The sequence below is a fragment of the Tyto alba genome, unplaced genomic scaffold, assembly GCF_018691265.1.
Source record: "Tyto alba isolate M040663 unplaced genomic scaffold, T.alba_DEE_v4.0 Super-Scaffold_40, whole genome shotgun sequence".
NCBI classification, from domain to species: Eukaryota; Metazoa; Chordata; class Aves; order Strigiformes; family Tytonidae; genus Tyto; species Tyto alba.
This window is the reverse complement of record NW_024881316.1, coordinates 19,085,747-19,109,482: the sequence shown is the minus strand read 5'-3', so window position 1 is coordinate 19,109,482 and position 23,736 is coordinate 19,085,747. Positions and strand designations below refer to the sequence as shown.

Here is a 23,736-nt window from a genome sequence, read left to right as displayed (position 1 = left end):
AGTCATCATGTGTTCTGACTAGCTCTTTCCTGTGCACAAAACTTAAATGCAGTGGTTTTCCTGGAACAGGATATATTGTTACAATAAAAACTGAGGAAATAGTAAAGCTATATTACTCTGGTCAGCAGACATCTATACATATAACTTGATACCAGGAATAATTCAAGATTCAAAAATAAACCTGTTGCAGTGTGTGTATGTAGTACCCATTTGAGAATACAGCCTTTTGGTGTGCTCAGGGATGGTGCTACACAATTTCTGAAGGAATACTCAGAAATGTAATGAGACATTTTTGAAGGCCTGTAAGAGCCTTTCTCTGAAGTAATAGGATAAAATATTTTCTTTCAGGCACTGAAAGATCAACTTTGTTTTCTTTTTGGCAGGTCAACATGGTGATTGGCATTTTAGTATTTAATAAACTTGTGTCCAGAGATGGAATCCTAGATAAAAAGCTCAAACACAGAGCAGGGTAAGCAACAACTGGGTTATTTTAAAGTATATTAAAATTGTATCACCAATTTTCAATTACAGATATTCACCAAAAATTCTTCTGATTGTGCTTTGAACTTTTATATCAGTGTAACAGTGTGTCTAACAGATTCCATTCATCTCAAAAGCTGCCGTTGCATTATCCTGAGGGAATGCAACTAAACAAACTAAACATAATAAAACACAAGTACAACAGTGTTAAGTTAATGAGTATTAAACAAATCTGAGAGACGGTTTCACAAGATTGTCACACATGTAAATTTGTTACAGTTAGGAAAAGAGTTCTATGAATTGTGCGTACTGAAGGAACTGATTATTTTTGTCTAGCTATCAAATTTAATTACTATGATAGGAAATGTTACTCATTTGTGTAAACTGTTATAAAGTATGTTTTACAGCAATATATCCATTACTGAGGTCAATGTTATTTTGCCATTCTGACTATGTGAAGAATTTGCCTTTGTTCTTATATCCATATCTGCATAGGTATATTTTCTAAATTAGTGTAACAGAATTTCGGAGTAAACCCCCATGTTTTAAGAGCTAAAAAATAAAAACAGTAAATGGCAATTCTGTGTTATTGATTATTTACTTGCATTTACATTCAAAGTCTGTTTGTTATCATGAGAATAAAGGATTACGACAGTGGTGGTATCAGAAACCTTTTTACAATGATTTGAGTACTGCAGCAGCAAAACTGGATTCATTTCATATTGGAGAAAAATAATTCACAAGTGCATCATCACCTTCTTAATGCTATGAAAGTATATTTAAACTTTGAGTAATCATTTTTTAGCTACATGTTCTAGTATTGTCTTTTGGGCCAGCTTGTAGTTAACACCATCAATGTCTGCATTTCTAGCAATGATAAGCAATGAAATCATCATTTTAGTGTGTATTACTGCTATGGGTAAATTTATTACAGCTTCAATTTGAATTATTTTACCATTTCACTAACAGTAGCATTCCTAATAAGTTCAATTCATTGGTTATATGAGCAAATTTATGATTAATACTTCAGCTGTGGGATTTGCATTTAATATTAATTCAATTAAATCTTTCCTGTTTTCAGCTCTCTCCCCATCATTTTGACAAATATGTACCAAAAACTTTCATTCTATTTCTTCTCTTGTCCTCCTTTTTCATTAGAAAGTATTAATTCCTTAACCTTACTTTTGTCTGCATTGCTCCATCAACGTTCTTAACTGTGCAACAGTAACACTGATGAAATCCAGAATGTTCTAAAACTACCCAAATTATTTCAAGAGTAGTAATAACTTAGTAATCAACAATTAAAATTCACATCTGCTCTAATTCAAGTGATTTAAGAATCTGGAGTAGCCATGGGTTTGGCTTTGTACATTTTCTAAGGATATCTAAGCTTAGATTTTAACTCCACTTTTTTTTTTTTTTTTTTCTTTTTTTTTCTAGCTACTCAACTGTAAGATATAGAAATCTATTTGCTTATAGCATACTTTCCTGATGAAACAAACAACTTGTTTTCTAACTGTACAACTTAGTAAAGAGATATTTTATTTTAAAATGACTGTATAAAGAACTAGAAATTATTTGGTCAGAAACAATCCAGCTATTCTGGGAAAGCATATAGATACCTTAAATAGAAACAGTCTAAACTTTTGCTATAGTATGAGATGGTGATTTGGCAACAGCATTCCTTGATACTACTTGGCAGATGGTGAGTCTTGAGTCATTCTTTGGGGCATAGAAACTGGTGCAGCTTTTGACCTCTAGTAAAAAGGGGATTGTCACTCATTTCTCAAGTTTCTTTTGCCAGCCATGCTCAGGAAGGCAACTTCATTCTTTCTGGCAAACATACCTGTCAAAAGTTCAGTCAAAAGTTCAGCTGTAGAAATCTTTTATGTACAGTTTAAAGCAGTGAATGAGGCAAAATATACTAACTCCATATGCTTTTTACCACCTTAATAAGCATATGGAGAATCAACAAGTGGGAAAAAAAAAAAGGCTATGTCATCTTGATGAATCTCAATCATTTTCCTGGCATAAGGAATAGCATACATATATGCCCAGACAGAAAGATTATACTTGGTTTATATACACATCAAGTTCCATTATTATTATTATTATTATTATTATTATTATTATTATTATTATTATTATTATTATTATTATTATTATTATTATTATTATTAATAATAATAATAATATTTATTTATTTATCTATTTATCTATCTATCTATTTATTTATTTATTTATTTAATTGTTATTATTTGCAAGATCCAGAACAGATTTATAGAGGTAAAGAGAATAATGCTGTCTGGTAGTGTTGAAGTATTGCCAAAGAGAGACAGAAAGTATTTTCCCAAGTTTAGTTTAAGCTTCCTCAAGGCTTTTTTCTAGCTCATTCGGTAATGGAGATCTTTAATTGGTGTAAAGTGGTATGGATTCACTGAGTTCTTTCATACCCCAAAATCACCTTATACAAGGTCCTGGTTCTCACTGTTTTCTTATGGAAAATAACTACATTTTTATGGAAAATATACTGCACTTTTTTTTTATGGAAAGTCATCATTTGGTTTATCAAAATGGAAACCATTAGAGTTCAATGTTTTTTCAGGCAGTATGCTAATCTTGTGAATGCTGGATTTGGCAATAAAAAGGAGTTGCATTGGTTGAAATAACTGGGAAAATACTGAAGTGTACCTATTTTCACCATGTTGACCACTTTCTAGCTGGGAATAGGTAAAGCACCCTTCCTGTTGCATTTCAGTCAGCTGTGGTTATTCCTGGTTCTGACAGCAGAAAGAGAATTAATAGCAAAAGTCTTTATTTAGTCAGCTCAGGAATTTGAATGCATTCTGTATGTAAAACAAAATTTAAGTTTCAGGTTTTGCCCTTTAACTCTTCTGACAGGTGTTGAGGTACAATTTTCCATATGAAATGCTTTGAGCTTAATGCTTGTGTACTGTGTTTTATTAAAATGCAAAACAGGTCACCCTTTTTTTAGTACAAACTGATATTTATTTCATCAGATTCCATACATTTCAAGCCCTGTATTCAGACCTTTATATGGCATGAATAAAATCACTCCAGATGTTAGTGGGCCGTACAGATCTGACTATACAGTATACCCATATTGATTTGATGCTTGAATACATTTTTCAGTTTTCTTTTCCTATTAATGCTCTGTAATTGTACATACTTCATACTCCTCCTTTAAGTGTCCTACACTCTTTCTCAAGCAAGTTTGGATACAGCAGTCTTTTAACAGGTCTGAATAGAGGGATTTCACTTTGTGTGTCTATCCTAGCACGTGCTTATGTTTACTTCAGTGTACTGAGCAGTTTTGATCAATTGACATCTGGGGCCTTTTTTAGCTTATATGGAAGAAATAGTGTGCATGAAATGAAGCCCCACAGCATTAACGTTTAAAGCTAACAATAATGTAAAGTACAAAGTATAGTTTTGCAACAACATAGAGAATTCATCCTGAATAAGTCTACTTACTTTTTTCTGCATGACGTCATATTTAAAAGCTAAATTTCAGTAGCAACGTTTTTTGGTGACAATTCAATATTTTGTTCTTTTTGTGGGTGTTCTGTTTGTTTGCAGTCAGATGAGTGAGCCTCATAGCGGTTTGACGCTCAAATGTGCCAAGTGTGGAGTAGTTTCAACAACAGCTTTGTCAGCCACCACCGCCAGTAATGCCATGTTAGTCCTGATCATTTACATCTTCTTGTTACAAATCTTATACAGTGCATGTGAGACAATAGTTTGATGATGACAACTGTGTTTGCTAACACTGTATAGAGTGCTGAGCACATTTAAATACTTTTTTAACAACAAAAAAAATTCAACTGTGTTTATTAACTGAATACAGGATATTCTTTAGAACATAAAGTATGACACTGTTACATTCTTGTCTGTGATTTTCAAGTTAACTTGATAAAATGCCATCATTAAATATATTTTATTTTAATAGTGAGCTTTTAATATTTTTTTTTACAATATTACAATGCTGCTTTTATCTCTTTTTTCAATAGGGCATCCCTTTGGAGTTCCTGTGTGGTGTTGCCACTTCTAGCCCTGACTTGGATGTCTGCAGTTCTCGCCATGACAGACAAAAGATCAATATTATTTCAGATACTTTTTGCAGTATTTGATTCATTGCAAGGCTTTGTTATTGTCATGGTCCATTGTATTCTCCGAAGGGAGGTGAGGAATGGCTTCCCAGTTTTCTAAAGGCCTGTGCTCCTGTTAATCTCTCAACTGCTCTTTAATGTTATATACAGCTCGCTCTGAGGAAATATATTTCATAGAAGAAAAGTATTTTATGGTGAGATATAGAGGAACAAGTGAAAGAGAGAAGGGGAAGATCAGTTAATTCCAGGTGTAGAATATCAGTTTCAGTATAAAACTGTACCCACTAAATCAAAGGTGGCTTTTAATTAATCCCAAATTCAGTTTATTTTGAAGTGTTAGGCTTTCCCAATATTGTGAGTATAGGGAAATGCTAACATGAATGCCCCTATCCTGAGGACCAAAAGCTATAGATTTTTACAGTCTCTAAAACTGATACAAACACAAAACAATTTCTGCTTACACTGTCCCTGAAAGAGGACACAGGGAGATGAGTTGCTACATTGGTGAAGGTCTACCCTATGAGTTCTGCAAACTCAGGTACACACTTAAGGTCACATGCTTAAGTTATGGGGAGTGAGGATGAAGACAGATGAATGATTTGAGAACAAGGAAAAAGATAGTGCCATTCACATATCAGTTCCACCCACCACAGAATTCATTACCACTGAAATCTGATGTCAAAGCTACCACACAAGTGCTCTTTAATCTGCCTCTGGTGACAGCTTCTCTAACCTATCTAACCTGCTAACTAACCCTACATTTTTATTGAGATCAGAGGCTTGAGAGCAGTAACACAACAGCTTTGCTGGCAGATCTGTGGTAGGGGGATTGTCTATCAAAAATGAGCAGGCGGAGCCAGACGGGAGAGCAGTAACCTGATCCGCCAGCATATCTGTATGCTAGCCATTTATCAAATTCAGGATATTTAGCACACCAATAAACCAAATTACACTGTCTAGCATGGTTCCTTGTGATTGGCAAGAATTATTCAAAAGCACTTCAGGACTAAAAAACCAGGGAAATGTTTCGAGAAAATTTATTGTCAATGCTGAGTGAGGAATCTCACACAGTGGTTTCCCTTCCTACCATTCACACCCTTTAAACATTGAAACTCACTATATTAATGAAAAATAATTATGAATGATACAATTTATTTTAATTTTCCAGCAGTGTACCACTTTGCATGAACTTTTTATCGCTATCCCCCATGGTATGCATAAATGATTATCTTATTAAATAATTAAGTTTCCAATTTTTAAGGGAAAAAAATTATTAATACCTTGCAGAAATTAGTACCTTCCATTGTGCTCATCCATCCCACTTTATTCAAGATGATAGAGCCTATGCACTTTTGTTTTTCTTAGTTTATCAGCTTTCATAGTGGAAGGAGCATACCTCCTTTAATACCTTTTCTCTTTTATTATTTTTCCTTTTTTCTTTTTGTTCAGGATAAAAATATGTGCAGAATAAGGATAATTCTTATGACATCTATTTTATGTAGAACTATCTTGCTATCCCCTTATTTTCTACATCATTTTCTTTCCCCTCTATGATTTACATCTGTGAAAGAGGGTATTCTCATCTGTAGAACTGAAAGCCATAATTTCATATATTCTTTTAGTAAAACAGTAAGACACTGCAACTATTTTCAGTAGAAAGAATGGCAGTTCCATACTGGTTTTCCTGTCTATGAAATCTATATTTCCATTAGGATATATTAATTAGCCTGGAAAAAGCATATCACCTCCCATTTACTGTCCCAAGGAACCATTTTTATTTTAAAATACATATCTTTAGCTCGAGGTTGCAGATGAAACCTTCAAAAACAAAGCAGTATAAACATCATTATTTTTCACAGAATCATATAATCATAGAATATCTCAAGTTGGAAGGGACCTATAAGGATCATTGAGTCCAACTCCCTGCTCCTCACAGGACTACCTAAAACTAAACCATATGACTAGGAGCATCATCCAGACACTCCTTGAAATTTGGCAGGCTTGGTGCTGTTACCACTTCCCTGGGGAGCCTGTTCCAGTGACTAATCATCCTCTTAGTGAAGAAACTTTTCCTAATGTCCAATCTGAACTTCCCTTGATGCAGCTTCATTCCATTTCCTTATGTCCTTTGTGGAGATGCAGACAGGTTGCAACACATACCTGTTATCAGCCATTAATTTCATTAAAAAACAGACCAAAATCCATCAGAAATTCTGAAAACAACATAGCATAGCACTGTTTAAAATAAAATAAAAAAAAAATCAGATATTAAAGCCTGCGTCAGTGCAGTAATGCAGATGTTTATTTGGAAAAAATATTTTGACTGCTTAAGATGAAGTTGAATGGGCATCTTCCCACAATGCTCCAGCCTTTAATTCAAGACAGGTTCCCTACATGCTAGTTGCTGCAAATGCTTCATTCCCAGGGAATGCTTTGATAGTGTGGAACTTCTCATGGAAATGTCCTTGTCTGACCCAACTTAGAGGTAGGACTGTGGTGATAGAGGTGGAATTAGTCTTTTCTATAAGTAAAGTCAGTTTTCATATTGATAGAGCACCTTGAATTGAATCACCTAACTCACTGGTTCTAGTGCAAGCAGTATGCAAAAATACTTGCTGATAATGATGTTTACACAGGAATTTAGAATCTTGTTTGTGTGTAGGCAATCAGCTAGTTATGGTTTATTTTATTCACTACTCTTTTAACAAATCACATTTAGATATCCTATCTAACTGCAAAGAATCATTACTTCATTTAATTACTTAGAGTTGTTCCCACAAGCCAGTCTTGATAGTTATACCTCCTGGTCCTAATACTGAAATTCTAGAAGAAAGGCATTTGATAAAACAGCTAATCAATCTATCGACATGGTATTTTAAAAAATTATCTCATGGGAAGATTTCCTAATGAGGCCCAAGAAGCACCTATGTTTGATAAGTTCAACCCTTATCAAAAAGGGGAAGGAGTTTTTTCTACAGTCATGACAACTTAGGCAGAGGTAAATGTACAGAGACAATTTAGTCACTGATCAGTAGATTATCTCCAGTCAAGATGATGATAGTGGTGGTGGTGGAAGACAAAAAAGCTTAGGCATATTGCTGTTTGAACTCTATTTGACAGAACACATTGAATCTTTTTTAGTCCTCCAGATTTAAATGGTAAACTAGGTAAAACACTTGAGGAACAAATGAAGGTAATTTTTTTCTTTCATATGGGAAAAGAAAATTAATAGTTCTTCAAGAATATCAAAGAAATAAAAGTTGATACACTTGAAACTTTTTTTTTTTTTTAATGTGTGAAGTCTGCACTTATACAGAATAGTTTGCAGCAGCAAGTTCATACACAGAAAGTGACGTAACTCCAGTAAGATATGTTTCAGTCTGGCTCTAGAGAGTCGGACTTTCTACCTCCAGACACCCTTAGGTGAGTACAAACCGAGATAGTGGCCATCATGCAGTCTTTGCACTGCACAGGGTACCTACCCAGCTGAAAGAATGGTCTGTTACTTTATGCTGTCTGCAAAAGTATTTTGTTCTGCCAGTGCCTGTCAGGGAAACCCTGCCAAGATATTTGTCACTCTTGATGACAGCTACAAAGCTATCTCAGTTATAGCCTATAGGATTGATCTAATATTTATAGCATGCCAGCACAGGCAAAACAATAATTCTAACTGTCAAAAAAAAGTATGGGGTGGAATATATAACCGTAAAATTCAAACAAAGAAGAAGACAGCCCTGCTCTACTATGCCTTTATTGTTGTTACATTACAAAAAGACACAGACTTTTACAATTAGATATATATAAAACCTGTGTTTTTCTTCTTAGTTATATTGATATAAACATAAATGATGGAAACATTTTTTACTTGATCTAGTATGCTGTATCAATGATCTTGTGTGACAAGGGATGCATAAGGAAGCCAGAGAGGTTCACTAAGACATGCAACTAGAAATGATGTGTTGTGTCTGTTTCTGCCCTCCATCAATGCCATTTGGAAAGACATTAAATCTTTCTATACTTCTGTTTCCTAACTTCTAAGATAAATATACTACTTCTTAAGCATGAGATATTTTATAGACCATTTGGAAATTAGGAAAGAAAAATGCAAAGTAAGAGTTAGGTATTATTGCTTTATGTTCTCTTCTTAGTCCAGAGAGCCTAGTTTTGTTTTGTTTTGTTTTGTTTTTTTTTTCCTTCTTGCTCTTTAAATACCTAATTGGGCCTTGAAATATGATTAGGCATGTGTCAGAACAGACCATGATAGGAGAGGCTGGTGCTGAAGCTTCTCCATCAGAGCAAAACAGTTTTCCTGACCTGCTTGAACAAGAGATTGTCTAAAGCTAATTTAAATCACACTGAGTAACTCCTGTTAATGATGGTGATGGGAGGAACCCACATGTGTTTTCTCCTTCTGCTGTGCTCTGCTGACTAGAGAGCATTTGGATTAAATGCATCGTTGGCATCTAAAGCCCACATTTCTGTATTGCAGGAGAAAAATAAAGAGAGCATGAGTAGGGAGAGGGTAAGTTACAAAAGCTCGGAGTTGGTTACTGTTGCTAAGGAAACCACTTCCCTGGTATCCGCACGTTCATCGCATCTGTGTTTCCTGCTCTGCCTGGCTCTTAGAAAATCTTGTAGTTTGATGTTGGGGGGGGACAAGATTGTGTTTTAAAGTAAAATGTATAGACAGCACAGTTTTTACATACTCAAACAACAAGTTTGAGAAAGCAGTTTAGAAAAACAAGCTGGTATTTAGAAAGTTCAACCTTTTTGTTTCTGACTTGTGTGAGGACACCTAGAAATTGCAACATATGTCGATATGTTGGATACAGCTACATTTGACATTCTGTTAACATGTTCAAATCATATGCTGCTTGCACTTCAGAAACATTGTAAGAAACATCAAGATTCACTGTTTTAATATAGAAGGTAGTGAAAGTAGGACATGAGATTCTTGAGATCTCTGAATCTATCTGAACTGGGAAAGCTTCATGAACAGAGTCCCAAAAATGAGGCCCATAGAGTGAGAGGTCACGTAGTGTGTTCCGAAGTAATAATGCTTTATGTTGAAGTGTCATGAGGCTTGAAATGAGATTCAGCCCATCTTGGGATACTCTGTAAGGAAGGATTTTTTTTTTATTTTTTTTTTTTTTGTCAAATCACTATGCCAGTGGTTATCCAAGAGCACAAAATCCTGAAGTGTGACCTTACTTCAACATTGATAAAGTGAGAGAAGTCTTGAATTAAATTTGCAACAACTGGGAGATGCCAGATTAAATTAATGTCAAACACATGGAAAACTACAGGAAGTGTAATGCTTAAAATCAAAATCTGAGTCACGATACAGGTCAAGCACACTTTACATTACCCTACCACAACTGGGAAATCTCAGTGTTTTGAAATCAATCCAAACCTTCCCACCTTGCTTTGTTCTTCTTTCTGCTTTGTATTAGTCTTCCTCCACCTGCAGCAGTCACTTACCAAGACTGCAGAGCACTCTTACTCATTTAAGGGTTGAGCACTTTAAAATAATGCTTCCTAATTACAAAAATAAATAACTTTTTCTACTTTATTTTCCTTTTTGTGAAAGCTCTTATACTGCTTGCAGTAGAATATGATGTATTGAAAGGGGATGCCTTTTCATCAGCAACAATTAATGAATTATCCTTTTCTGATCACAAAATGTCCATGAGTAGAATATGATTTTCTCCCTTTTAATTATTCTGAATAAGACATTAAGTAATTTCTATGGATAATAAATGGAATGTAGATTTTTGTAGGCATTTCATTAAGAGTATTTTCATATTCAAACAGAAAATTTTACTAGTTTATTTTGGTTGGATGTTACCCAACTGAGTTCACGTTTTCCAAGTCACATCTTGTAATCAGGTTACAAATATGGATACTCGCATTTATGGAACAAAAATTCACCTTTTAAAACTTAGATTATATTGCTATATTAGTACACATTTGAGGATACATATAGAAGTGAAACAAATTAGGTTTTGCATTCAACTAAATAGTCTCTGTATACTTTCAAAGTATAGTTAAAAATATCCTTTTCAATTCAAAAGTTGCCTTGATGTCCATATTATGGTATGTGTGAGAAAGCAGCAGAATTTATTTCTATTCTACTGTCAGCAAACAGGAACCTCATTTTTCTTTTGAATGTGCCTCTCTGTTGAACCACATCTTTCTGACATAAGTGTTGCATAGGAACATTTCTTTAGACATGCATTCTCCCCAAAATCAAAGTAAAAGAAAAAGCCTTTCTTATGAAAATTCCTCAAATATACTTGTGTTTTAGGGACAAGTCTTCAAATTTACTTTATAGATTATATTAGTAAATAGTAATTTCTGAGAAGTTCTCTTTTTTTTTGGTTTTGTTTCAAGAAACCAGACTCTTTGCAAACAGTCCTTCTTATGCTCACACTGAAGATATTTACCTGGTCTGAAGAATTTTAGTCCTAGAAGAGATGCATGAGATTCCCTATACATGGAGTTAGAGTTTATGATTAGAATCAGGATTCAAATTGGCTTATTGTTTAAAGTATAATTAGGAGAGCACTATGTATCTGATTATAATAACTGCTAAGAACTGTCTTTCAAGAATCTTACATTTATCAAGCAGAAGATACATTTTATTTTTCAATGGCTAATAGTTTACCTATTAATCCTGCTATCAGACCTGTACCAAACCAAATGAGAAGACAAAGCCAAATACTATCACCCAATAAATATTTGGTTTGAATACAAGATCATCACTGACTACTAGTTAATTCTGTCCATAGGCAAATCTAATTCTGTGGTCTTGGTGCATTAGACTGACAGACTTCGCAGCAGCCACAAATTGTAGCAAATATATGAAACGGCAGAAATAACCATTTTTTTGTTAACTGCTTCTGATTTATTAAGTACGCTAAACAAAAGTAATGCATTGTATTCCATACAGTTTAATTTAGTATTGCATAGGAGTAGAGTACATGATGTTGCACAAGAATCAGTATAAGATATTGTTTTCACAGGTTCAAGATGCATTCAGATGTCGACTGAGAAATTGCCAGGATCCAATCAATGCAGATTCTTCAAGTTCTTTTCCTAATGGACATGCTCAAATCATGGTTAGCTTTATTTTTTTCTCTGACTCCTATCCAAAAGAAAAAACTTACAGTACAGTACATGGCAAGTATGCACAGCTGAAATATTAACACCATTTTTAAGCGTAAGTCTGTTTAGGTCATTATCTGCTTGCTTAAATCTCTTGGCAAGTTTTAAATTATTGGTGTGATCATTTAGTGGAACACAGTAAATTATCTTCCACCAGTGTTCTTTATGACAAAAGATTCTTGCACAAGAAAATGAGGAAGTAATCTAATAATATATCGTGACTTTTCCTACTGTTGGTGTAAAGAGTACTGACACATTTGAGAGTCTTCCCTTCATGAAGCATTGAAAAATGTTTCTCTCAAACTAATTCAGACAAGGAGAAAGTGCTAGAGATTCTAGAGGGGGATTCTACTGAGTGGCTTGAATTACTGAGGTAGTGAATGGGTTAGTATGACAAATTGGATTTACTGTTAAGTAGTTAATAAGAAAAAATATTGGTCCCTTCACTTTCAATGACAGTTTGTCATTGACTATAATGGGGACAGGATCAGGCCCTAAGAAAATGCAAGAATCATCAAGCAGATGCCCTTCAAAAAATGATGAATTAAAAAATAATCTAATGTTTGCACTTCACAAGCAAGAAGGAGATCAGTTTGATTAAACATTTTTCATGTAATATACTTTTTATGGAAATAAAAACATAATTTAACATAACTTGAATTCTGTAGCAAGATAAATAGTTTTGATTAACTGGGAAAAATGTGCTTGGATTTTCAACTCTTAAAATCCATTCTTAGCCCTTACAATTCCTTTTTGCCCAATAAAATAAGTAATAGCTGTTTTCAGGGAGTACAAACTTTACATGATTACATTAGTATCAAGGATGGACAGAATGTTACATAACAAATAATCACATTATAACAAATTAATGAAGTTTCAGACAGGATGGACTAATTGGATTACACTTATTCACAGTAATTTGTATTGCAGGCTATTTTCCATACTTCTGTTTATAAAATTACTATGATAAACTTCCTTAAAGATGATCCTTCCATGACATGTAGAAGTTACTCTTCCATAGACATAAAAAAACTATACACTGTATCATTTTATTAAAATTATATACTTTACTTCCACCTATTTTATTTTATTTTTTCTGGTCAGGCAGCATACTTTGAAAACCACCCAGTTATACTTTAGGAAAATTTGTAAAGCTCTGCTGTTATAAAACAATACACTTCACCTTCTCAGCAACAAGAAACCACTTTTAAGAGACTATGACTCTGTAAGTAGGATATTTTGGAAGTGCTAGTTGGCAAAAAGATATTGTGGTTTAGTTTTCTGTTAATAATGGTTGTCCTGTTTCATTGTTTCTTGTTACAGACTGATTTTGAAAAGGACGTGGACATTGCTTGTCGGTCAGGTAAGAACATTGACAGAGCATTTAGCCAACAAAAAGAAGTCTTGTACTAGTTCCTTGTGAAGTGAAAACCAGAAAATTGTTTACAATACAAATTTATCAATGTAAACAAAAAATGATGCCACTGTACAAATACATTTATTTAATTTTCCTACAAAAGCGTTTCACTAGAATTCAGCAGTTGGGAAGCAGCCAAAGGTATGATTGCCTATTAGAAAGCAAATGGTTTTGCAGAAAAGATCAGTCTTACACAAAAAAACTTCCTTGCCCTGGTACACAAGCATATGTGAAACAGTTATTTTGTTACAAAAAAAAAAAAAAAAAAATAGCATAGTGTATCTTTAAAGCTAGGTATATGAAGGATGCATAAATTAGTGTAGTTTTAAAGAGAGTCAATTTTTTAGGGCTCTAAGTGAAATCAACAGTAATTTAAGCAACATGGAATCAGGAAAATGAAATTTGATTCCACTTCATTGGAACAAGTTGGGTTTTTTAAGACATTTCAGTAATGTGATCTTTAATGAGTCAGCTATGTCTATTTCTGCAAATTAAAAATAACGTATTTTAAGCAATTTATTTGCCAATCTTGCTTAAATAAAGCACATTGTAAAATAAATGACCCTTTAAACCTTATAGAAATTTTTAAATATAGGAGATATTCCCAAAGAACAGCTTTACCTAGGGAGGGAGTCCTGCCTAGATACCCTTTGTTTTCAACAAAGAGAGAAAGAGAGAGAGGGTGTCCTCTGCACAGGGTGAGTAAGGGCAGAAGCCTGACTCAGCTGTTCTGCATCACCCACCTGGAGGACACTGTCTCTTCACTGGCTATATGGGGAGCTAAGAAGGCTGATCTTGTTAAGGCAAAGTTTGAGTTTCCAGTCACCCACCTTTAACAAACTGCTAATAATGCACGTGTATTTTGAGGGGAGCAGGATAGTACATTGTAACACAAATGAACGTCTGTCACCATCAAGTGCAGACAAAAGTCCAGCACGGGTCCATGTAGCTCCCACTTCTTACCTTTGCCAACATAGCTCTGTGGCATGGACATCAGGGGCATCCTTGAGGCAATGGACTTTGAATACGGTTATGAACAACTTTTACTAGATAAACATCTAAAAGCTGTTTCTTTTAATGAAAGATTTAATAAAAGGTCACTGGTTGAAATATCTTGACAAGCGTGACTGGAAACAGTGAAGCAGCCACACCAAAGCCAGGTATTTGTGCCCTGTTGTTTAGAGGCAAGTTGTTCATTTCATAATGTAAAATGAGAGGCAGTTTTGTGTGAGGTGGGAGAGTGGGCTGTCTTACGAGCTGCTTGCTATGGAACATGGCAGTGAACTGACAGGTACGGGGGGATCTGGGTCATCAGAGCCCTCAGGCTACCAAAAGGGATGCAGCTGTAACACCTAAGATACTTCAAGTTGTCTTAATATCTTAGCCCATGAGCTGGATTTTATTGTACAAACTAGCACTGGTGTGAATTAAAATATTTTCAACAGGGAAAAGAAGATCCTTGCACCCAGCTGGAATCAGCCCAGAAATTGGTTACTTTATTATTTTTTTTTCTTACTGTTTATGCTTTTTCTTTCATTAAAAATGTTGAATTACAGATTTCAATTTATTTTTTAAGATCAATAACTGTGATTGAATAGATACTTTGCTTTTGAATGCAGTTCTCCTGGAAATTTTGTATTCTATGGCAGGGTTAATAACTTCTACATGTGGAGCTTACTCCAACAAAAAATTGTTGGATGTTACTACAGGTTTGATCAGGAAGGCCTAGGCCTACACCATAAGTGGATTATGACTGTGTTATGAGACATGTTTTTATTGTTTATAACCTTTTCATATGCAGCAAAATAGAATTTCTGATGCCAATGGAATTTCTTCCCCATGCAGTCACTTTTTTGTCACTTTTATTTAAAAAAAAAATTGAACACAGAAGAGTTTAAAAAAGTCACTGTAAAGGAATATTTAGGAGCTCAGGAACACATGTTCAGAGTTATAATGTTATGGTAGGTCATTACAATGGATTGACAAAATGATTTTGCCTTACAATCTCTTTGACATTTTCCAGTAGGCTATGTGGAGTTAATAATGGCAGTACAGATGTCATAGCGTATTTTTTTGGAAAACCCTTAGAGTTCCACATGACAGGCTTTTGCTTAAGCTGTAGGTCACCTAAGATCTATGTAAGGCAGTAGGAATAAATGAAGGAGAGGTTTTAATTTATGTAAATGACTGAGGCTTAGTGAGAGATCTGTGTCAGTTCTATATGGTAGATTAACAGATATTGATTAAAAAAAAAACAAAAACAAAAAAAAAAAACACAAACAAAAAAACCCAAACAAACACAACAAACCACCGTCCCAAAACAATCATTATAGAATAAAAGTTATTAAATGGATAGGAAAAGAGTTAAGAAGATGGTAAAGGAAATGTTGCTAAATAAAGCCACAAGAAAAAGCAGTGTTAGGCAGACATGGTTTCATGCTATAAGAATTCTGTTCTCTGACCCACAGTTCTTCATAAAGACATTGGACCTTGCAGAGCAGCTACTATAACAGGAACACTTTCTAGAATTTCACTAAATGATGAAGAGGAGGAGAAGGGACCAAACCCTGAAGCAATGAGCTATTCTACCTTGCCTGGAAACATCATCTCCAAAGTCATCATCCAGCAACCAACAGGTCTCCACATGCCTATGAGTATGAGTGAACTGGCCAATCAGTGCTTGAAAAAAGACAACAGTGAGCTGCGGAGGACTGTGTATTTATGCACTGATGATAATTTGAGAGGTGCAGATATGGACATAGTCCACCCTCAAGAACGGATGATAGAAAGCGACTATATAGTCATGCCCCGGGGCTCAGTAAATACCCAGCCATCACTGAAAGATGAGAGCAAAATTAATATAGGCATGGATACACTGCCTCATGAAAGGCTGTTGCACTACAAAGTTAATCCAGAGTTCAATATGAATCCCTCTGTAATGGACCAATTTAATATCAATTTAGACCAGCATCTTCCCACCCAAGAACATATGCAGAATTTACCATTTGAGCCCCGCACAGCAGTGAAGAATTTCATTGCCTCAGAGCTGGATGATAATGCAGGATTATCAAGAAGTGAAACTGGATCTACAATATCAATGAGTTCTTTAGAGGTCAGTGGTGCATAAAAAAAATGCATGCTCTGTTGTTCTGGCTACATGATAAGACAATAAATTGTGTCTTGTCTCTAAGGGGTGAAGCTAATGTTTTAATTCAGTATAAATTATTGTCTGGGATCATACACTGCTGTTCATATTTCTCTTATTATCAGAAGTGTTTATACCTAGAAAACAAGATTAAAGTTTCAGAGCCAGTCTGCATGAAACTCCATAGTTCTGGAGATTTAGCATTCCACACAACTGCAAAGGATTTCATGACTTACCAGGTAAAGTCCACTGGAAAATGCTGTGTAACTATGAGAAGAAAAAGTTTTCCTGCAAGGTACAAATGATAATCATTGACCCTACCTGCAAGTGCATGCAGTTGAAAATATTTGCCATTTTATTGATGACAATCATATCTGTCTCAAATACGATAAGTCTGATTCTGCTCTCACCAGTGTAAATCTTGGATTCTTCCATCCAATAGTTCACCACTTACTGATTTATTTTCTATATATGTTTGCGTGTGTGTGCAGGCACTGGTACAACTGATGTGTGCAGTAGGTAAAGGTGGACTGCATGTGGAGAATCCTAGATTCCAGTCAGATTGCAAAAGTTAACTGAAAAGCCTTTAAAAGGAATTCAGTTCATTACTACAATCTGACTGTGAGATTTAAACATTATAAAAGTGAAAGCTATTTACATCATTTCTTAAGACCTAAGTGTCAAATACTGCCATTCCTATTGAGCCTTTATTTAACCAACACTGAGGTGGACATGATTTCATATTTTGGCCTCCTTAAGATTTGAAAATATACTTCACCAGCATTTCAAATGTTATGAAATGTAGCATTTGGTGGGAAAGAAAAAGACAAATGAGAAATATATGGTACTTATTCTCTGAAAGAAGATACAAATGCAGAAAAATTCTACTGTATGTGTAAACTTGAAGCCATTAGCTATTACCCTGCAATGTTTGGACCTGTCTGTGTAGGGAAGCACTAACTTTACATAATTTTTCAATTGTTAGACACAGAACTGTAGCTGATACTTCATGGAATAGGGGATACTTGGGGATATTTCTTTTAAAATAGAGTTGCAGTTGTATGTGTGTATCGACTGGAAAGTTTGGGCAGAACAGAACTTAGTTTCTTTTCAAGAGATGCCTTTACAAGCTTTGAAAGTAAAATATTTCCCTTTCTCTTTATACTGTGTGTGTACTATCAAAAGTTTTGCAAGACATAGTTTAACTGAAAAAAATAATTGAAAATGAAATGTAGGGTTTTGCAAGTAATCACATTGTATCCACTTTTTTCTTTGGTGTTGAAGTGAATATATATAATCTTGGGACAGATTTTCAAACTTATTTCTAAAAGAGTGCAAGTGTTTGCCTACTGAGTACTCAGATAGACAGGCTTTTCCAAAGCAAGTCTGCCTTGTTAAAAAAGTTACTGCCCTCATCTCAGATTCATTAGTTAATAGATTTTAGGTGGTGACAGGAATTCTCCAATTTAACACAACTCCAGAAGCAGGATAGCTAAAGTCACCTTGCAGCAGAATCATCTCCTACTTATCTATAATACCATCTTTCAGATACTTTTTGTCAAATAGAGAAACTCAAATCCAGCCTGGTTACGACTGGACACATTGGTGAGATATCAAGGGAAAGTTCATAATCCCTTGAGAAAATAGACGTAGCTGCCACCATACCATCCACTGCAGCTGAGGTCTCATTACTGTTTGTTGATGCCTCTTTCTTTCAATTTGTGATAAAGGCCATCTAGGTGACCTAAAAAAAGGAGACCTTGGTTAAGTTGTAAAAATTGGAACACTAATTGCTTCATCTTACACAGAGTTTCAATTCCTGAGGCCACTTTGGAAAATGTGCCTGAAAATCTATGAATATAATGTACTGCTCCTTTAGAGTTTGTTTTTTAAACTGTATTCGTATCATATTTTAAGCTTACCTATCAGATGGGGTATAGATACCTACCCACCATAGATAATCACCATTCTGTATATCATTTTTATGCTCAGAAGAAACTACTAAGTATGTAGTATAAAATGTAGTAAAATGTAATAAAATATGGTAGTAAATATTTAGTCTCTTCTAACTTGGTAAACATATTAGGTTTAGAAAGCTGTATTTTTGTCCAGAAACATGCATACTGTTACATTATTAACCCTAACTAAACCCAACACAATTCCATGTATTAGGAAAAAAACATGTGTTAGGTCAGATCAGAAATGAAAGGAACTTTTTAGGCTTTTACGTCTGCCTTTGTGGTTCTCAACACTACTTGATTATATAGTATTACTTCATCTTTTGATAAGGATGTGCTGCAGTGAATTGAAGACAGGAACATGAAAATAATTATACATAGAACAAAAGCAGAGTCTCAAACAGATCCAAATAGGCAGATCCAACCAGATAAAGAATGTAATTGTGATTTTATGTATGCCATGTGTAAGAAGCAAAAGTTGAGGTAAAGCCTCAAAATTCTATTGCCTAGGAACAGACCAGCTGGATTAACTTTCATTGCTGCCGTAAATGAAATAAAGAAGGGAGGGCAAGGGATTTTTTTTCAAAATATTTTTGATGTCCAGTAAATTATAATTTTAGAAGATCTCAAAACCTTTTTAGAAGATCTCAAAACCTTTCAAAAGACAAAATTTGTCAGACACTATGGAGCAGCAAAACCTGCAGCAGGACGTTCAAGATTATTCTGCCCATGTTTTTCCAGACAGGGCATGACTAGACCATCTCTAAAGAAGATCCTGAGCAGTAGGAAGCCTCTTTCTCCTATCAGCTCATACTGCTGTCCCACCCAAAGTCTAACATAAAAGAACATGGATTTCTTCTCTCTAGGGGCAGTTCCCCTTTCACTTCTCTGAAGAAACAGAGGTTAATATTCAAGGATCACCTCCTCCAAGCTCAGGAGCAATGAATCCCCACAAAGAGGAAGTCAGGCAGAAACACCAGGAGGCCTGCATGGACAAACAAGCAGCTCCTGGACAAGCTCAAACACAAAACTGAAGCCTATAGAGGGTAGAAGCAAGGACAGGTGGAAGGAATACAGAGAAATTGTCTGAGCAGATAGGGATCAGTTTAGGAAAACTAAAGCCCTGATAGAATTGAATTTGGCCAGAGACATCATGGCCAGCGAGAAAAGTTTCTGTAGTTATGCCAGTGATAAAAGCAAGACTAGGGAAAATATGGGCCCTTTCTGGAAGGAAACAGGAGACCTGGTTACCTGGGACATGGGGAAGGCTGAGGTACTCAATGACTTTTTAGCCTCAGTCTTCACCAGCAAGTGCTCCAGACACACTGCTCAAGATGCAGAAGGCAAAGGCAGGGACTGGGAGAATGAAGAACTGCCCACCATAACAGAAGATCATGTTCAAGACCATCTAAGGCACCTGAAGATTCACAAGTCCCTGGGACCTAATGAGCTGCATCCACAGGTCCTAAGGGAACTGGTGGATGAAATGACTAAGCCCCTATCCATCATATTTGAGATATAGTATCAGTCTAGTGAAGTTCCCACTAACTGGAAAAGGGGAAACATAACCCCCATTTTTAAAAACAGAAAAAAGGAATACCTGGGGAACTACAGGCTGACTAGTCTCACCTCTGTGCCCGGCAAGATAATGGAGCAGATCCTGCTGGAAACTATGCCAGGGCACATGGAAGAGGAGGTGGTGATTTGTGACAGCCAACATAGCTTCACTGAGGGCTAATCATCCCTGACAAATTTGATGACCTTCTACGATGGGATTACAGTGTTGATTGATAAGGGAAGAGCAACTGACATCACCTACCTGGACTCACACAAAGCATTTGTCCCTGTCCCGCACGACATTTTTGTCTCTAAATTGGAGAGACATGGATTTAATGGATGGGCCACTTGGTGGATAAGAAATTGTCTGGATGATCACACTCAAAGAGTTGTGGTCAATGGCTCAATGTCTAAGTGGAGGCCAGTGACGAGTGGCGTTCCTCAGGAGACGGTGTTAGGACCAGCCCTGTTTAACATCTTTGTTGGTGACATGGGCAGAGGGATCACATGCACCCTCAGTAAGTTTGCTGATGACACCAAGCTGTGTGGTGCAGTCAACATGCTGGAGGGAAGGAATGCCATCCAGAGGGACCTTGATAGGTTTGAGAGGTGGGCCCGTGTAAACCTCATGAAGTTCAACAAGGCCAAGTGAAAAGTCCTGCACATGGGTCGAGGCAATGCCAAGCACAAATACAGGGTGTGTGATGAGTGGCTTGAGAGCAGCCCTGCAGAGAAGGACTTAGGGATAATAGTGGATGGAAAACTGACTATGAGCGAGCAATGTGCGCTTGCAGCCCAGAAAGCCAACCGTATCCCAGGTTGCATCAAGAGAAGTGTGGCCAGCAGGTCGAGGGAGGTGATTCTGCCCCTCTATTCTGCTCTCATGAGACCCCACCTGCAATGCTGTGTTCAGTTCTGGTGCCCCCCAACACAAGAAGGACACAGATCTGTTGGAGCAAGTCCAGAGAGGGCCACGAAGATGATCAGAGGGAGGGAGCACTTCTCCTATGAAGACAGGCTGAGAGAGTTGTTCATCCTGGAGGAGAGAATGCTCTGGGGAAACCTTCTAGGGCCTTCCAGTACTCAAAGGGGGACTACAAGAAAGATGGGGAGGGACTCTCTATCATGGAGTATAATGAGGGAATGAGGGGTAACAGTTTTTAAACTGAAAGACCTTAGATTTAGATTAGATATTAGGAAGAAATTCTTTACTGTGAGGCTTGTGAGGCCCTGGCACAGGTTGCCCAGAGAAGCTGTGGCTGCCCCCTCCCTGGAAGGGTTCAAGGCCAGGCTGGACGGGGCTTTGAGCAACCCAGTGTAGTGGAAGGTGTCCCTGCCCATGACAGGGGGTTTGGAACTAGATGATCTTTAAGGTCCCTTCCAGTCCAAACCATTCTACAAATCTACGGTTCTATGACTGAGTCTTAGTATTCATTATGATCATTGGAGATGGATGTTTCGGAACACAACTATAGTATCAGCACAAGAACATATGTCCTGATTTTTAACTCTGCAGGGAGGGTCCATCAGTCCTACCATTAGATATCTAAATATAGGCTTTCCCCTTCTGATATGTAAAAAGAGCTTTTCACATTTGGCTCACCTTTAGAGTCAATGGAGAGAAATAGGCAATTTTAGGCCACTTTAGACATGTGCTCCAATATGAAGTAAATCACATGCCTTCAGTGCAGGTGCCTCTCTTTAGGTGCCATAGAGGAAGTCAGAATGAGTAGTTCAGACAGAAACATCAAAAATGTTGATGTCCTGAATTTAGTCAGATGAATCCTACAGTGTGTCACAAACGTTCTTCTAGTTTTTGTATCTGCATATTTTTTCCTTAAGAAAATGCTTAGTTGGGAACAATCAAATGCTTTATTATATATGGAAGAATTTAATCTTTATAAAAGATAGTCTGAGAATCCCATAATATTTACATACAAGTATTGCCCAAATAAGTATAAATTTAAGGATCTGCAGGTTCCCAATGTGCAAGTCAGTGATTTTTCATTTTATTTGGTATGTACCCAACAGTACTCATGTGATTATAGGCACAGGCAGTCATATTAGTACACCATGGAGTTTCTTAGGAGGAGTAATTGAACATCTGGCTAATCTCCTGCACATCCCTTATATGCATGGATTAAAACTGGCTTTGCTACCTTGGCATCAAAGTGGCTTGAAGTGTGTTCCTTCAGTTCAAAGTGGTTTGATTTTAATGAGGAAAGCACTCCTGACACATTCTTTTGGAATGGTTTTTGTTTTGAAAATGTACACTTGGAGTGGTGAGCTCATTAACATGAAATTACTTTGAAGTGAATTAGTGCATTCCCATTTAGATGCAAGGAAAGGTTAGGAGGTTTAAATGCAGAGGAAGAAGCTGATCTGTGCAATATATCTCCAGGATAAGTAATTAATTTTTGGGGAGGGGGGAAAAATGGAAGAGAGAGTAGATATCTGCTGCCTGACTATGCGAGGAGACTTGCATTGTTACCTTTGTGGAAGAAGGATGATGAGTTCGTTCAAGGGAACTATGTTTAGTGTAATGTGAACAGAAATCAAAAAAGAGCTGAAAGGAGGCAAAGACTTTTAACTATTGTAAGAGGAAGAGCATGCAAAGACAGGGAATGAAAGCATTTATTAAAGGGAAAAAAGAGCATCTGCTTTATAAGAACAGGAAGGAAAGGACTTCCCAAACTGTTTACCATGTAAAGGACTGGAATTCTCTTTCCAGTCTCATATCTTATTTATTTCTTTATTTTTATTTCTGATATGAGGTTTTTATGCAGAGAAAGACATAAAGCCCTTAGATGGTAAATTGATTGTATGCCCAAAATAATCCTGTCTTCATTCACAAGAGCTCTTAATACATTCAAAGAAAGTAAACTTCAGAGCTCCTTGGCCAAATCGCTGATGTGGGACTTTGGGAAGAAAAACTGTTACAGCTGAGAAAATAAAGGGATACATTAAAGATAGTGAAATGCAAAGAAAAAGTAAAGGTATAGATAAAGTGGAGAGAAAAGGAAGACAGGCATGCTGAAAAAGGGAAAAGAAAGATGGCAGAAATGAAGAAGCAGCTTAAAACGGAAGTGTTATGAAGAATGCAATAAAATCATCAGGGAAGGAGCAAGGTCTTAAAAAAAAAAAAAAAAACAACAAAAAACAAAAAACTGGAGCAGGGAAGGAGAGAAGAAATACGCCATTAAAACAGTCAATCTTGTCAATAAAGTACCAGAGCATCAGGCAGAACAAAAGCAAAATGGTGTGAAGTCATTTTGATTTATGATATGAGAAGAGAGAGAGAACAAAAATAGAGAGATGAATACCACAGGAATTTCCTCTTTATCAAGTTTTCACATTGCATTTATTTTCAGGCATTCTGTATCTCAGATTTCTCTCCCTCCCATTCCTCATTTCATTCTTCAATAAGCTATGGAGACAGATTTTGCCAATTTTGTGACTCTTACTGAAATGAAGGCTAGCTCTATAACAACCCTCTTTCTTTTGCTTGAATGAGTAGGTCTCAGATTCCTCTGACTTCAGAAATTTTTCCAGATTATTTTCAGATTTTATATTATAAGCAGTTATCTTAACTATATACATATTTTCAATTGCTTGGCCATCTAAGAAATGTTTTGCTTCCCCTCAAGCCTTCAGAAACACAAAACAAATGGGTTTCATTGATTGAGTAAATACACATGCAGGTTACCCTATAAAAAGAGTAACAAACCAGAAAAATTTGCCAGAATAGTTTTAAATTGGTATCTCTGAAGTCACGTTTGTGCTGTGTGTTGATGTGTTAAATTTGCTAGCATATTTTAAAGACTTAAAATTCCCACATTAAAGAGCTAATATAAATTTTCATGAAAATTGATTTGCTTTATG

General features: G+C 36.0%; 1 protein-coding gene across 8 annotated transcripts in view; it reads left to right on the top strand.

Annotated features, from left to right (window-relative positions):
* Positions 1–23,736, top strand: part of ADGRB3 (adhesion G protein-coupled receptor B3) — a 468,217-nt gene that overhangs the window by 429,130 nt on the left and 15,351 nt on the right. For 6 of the 8 annotated variants that reach the window (XM_042803555.1, XM_042803551.1, XM_042803552.1 and 3 more), the window contains 6 exons: positions 384–469; positions 4,081–4,179; positions 4,512–4,683; positions 11,636–11,731; positions 13,101–13,140; positions 15,663–16,306. In XM_042803555.1, coding sequence (XP_042659489.1) covers positions 384–469; positions 4,081–4,179; positions 4,512–4,683; positions 11,636–11,731; positions 13,101–13,140; positions 15,663–16,306 — 1,137 coding nt within the window. Of the gene's footprint in view, positions 1–383; positions 470–4,080; positions 4,180–4,511; positions 4,684–11,635; positions 11,732–13,100; positions 13,141–15,662; positions 16,307–16,464; positions 17,561–23,736 lie in introns of those variants that run through there. The other 2 variants (XM_042803556.1, XM_042803553.1) reach the window with 2 other exon arrangements.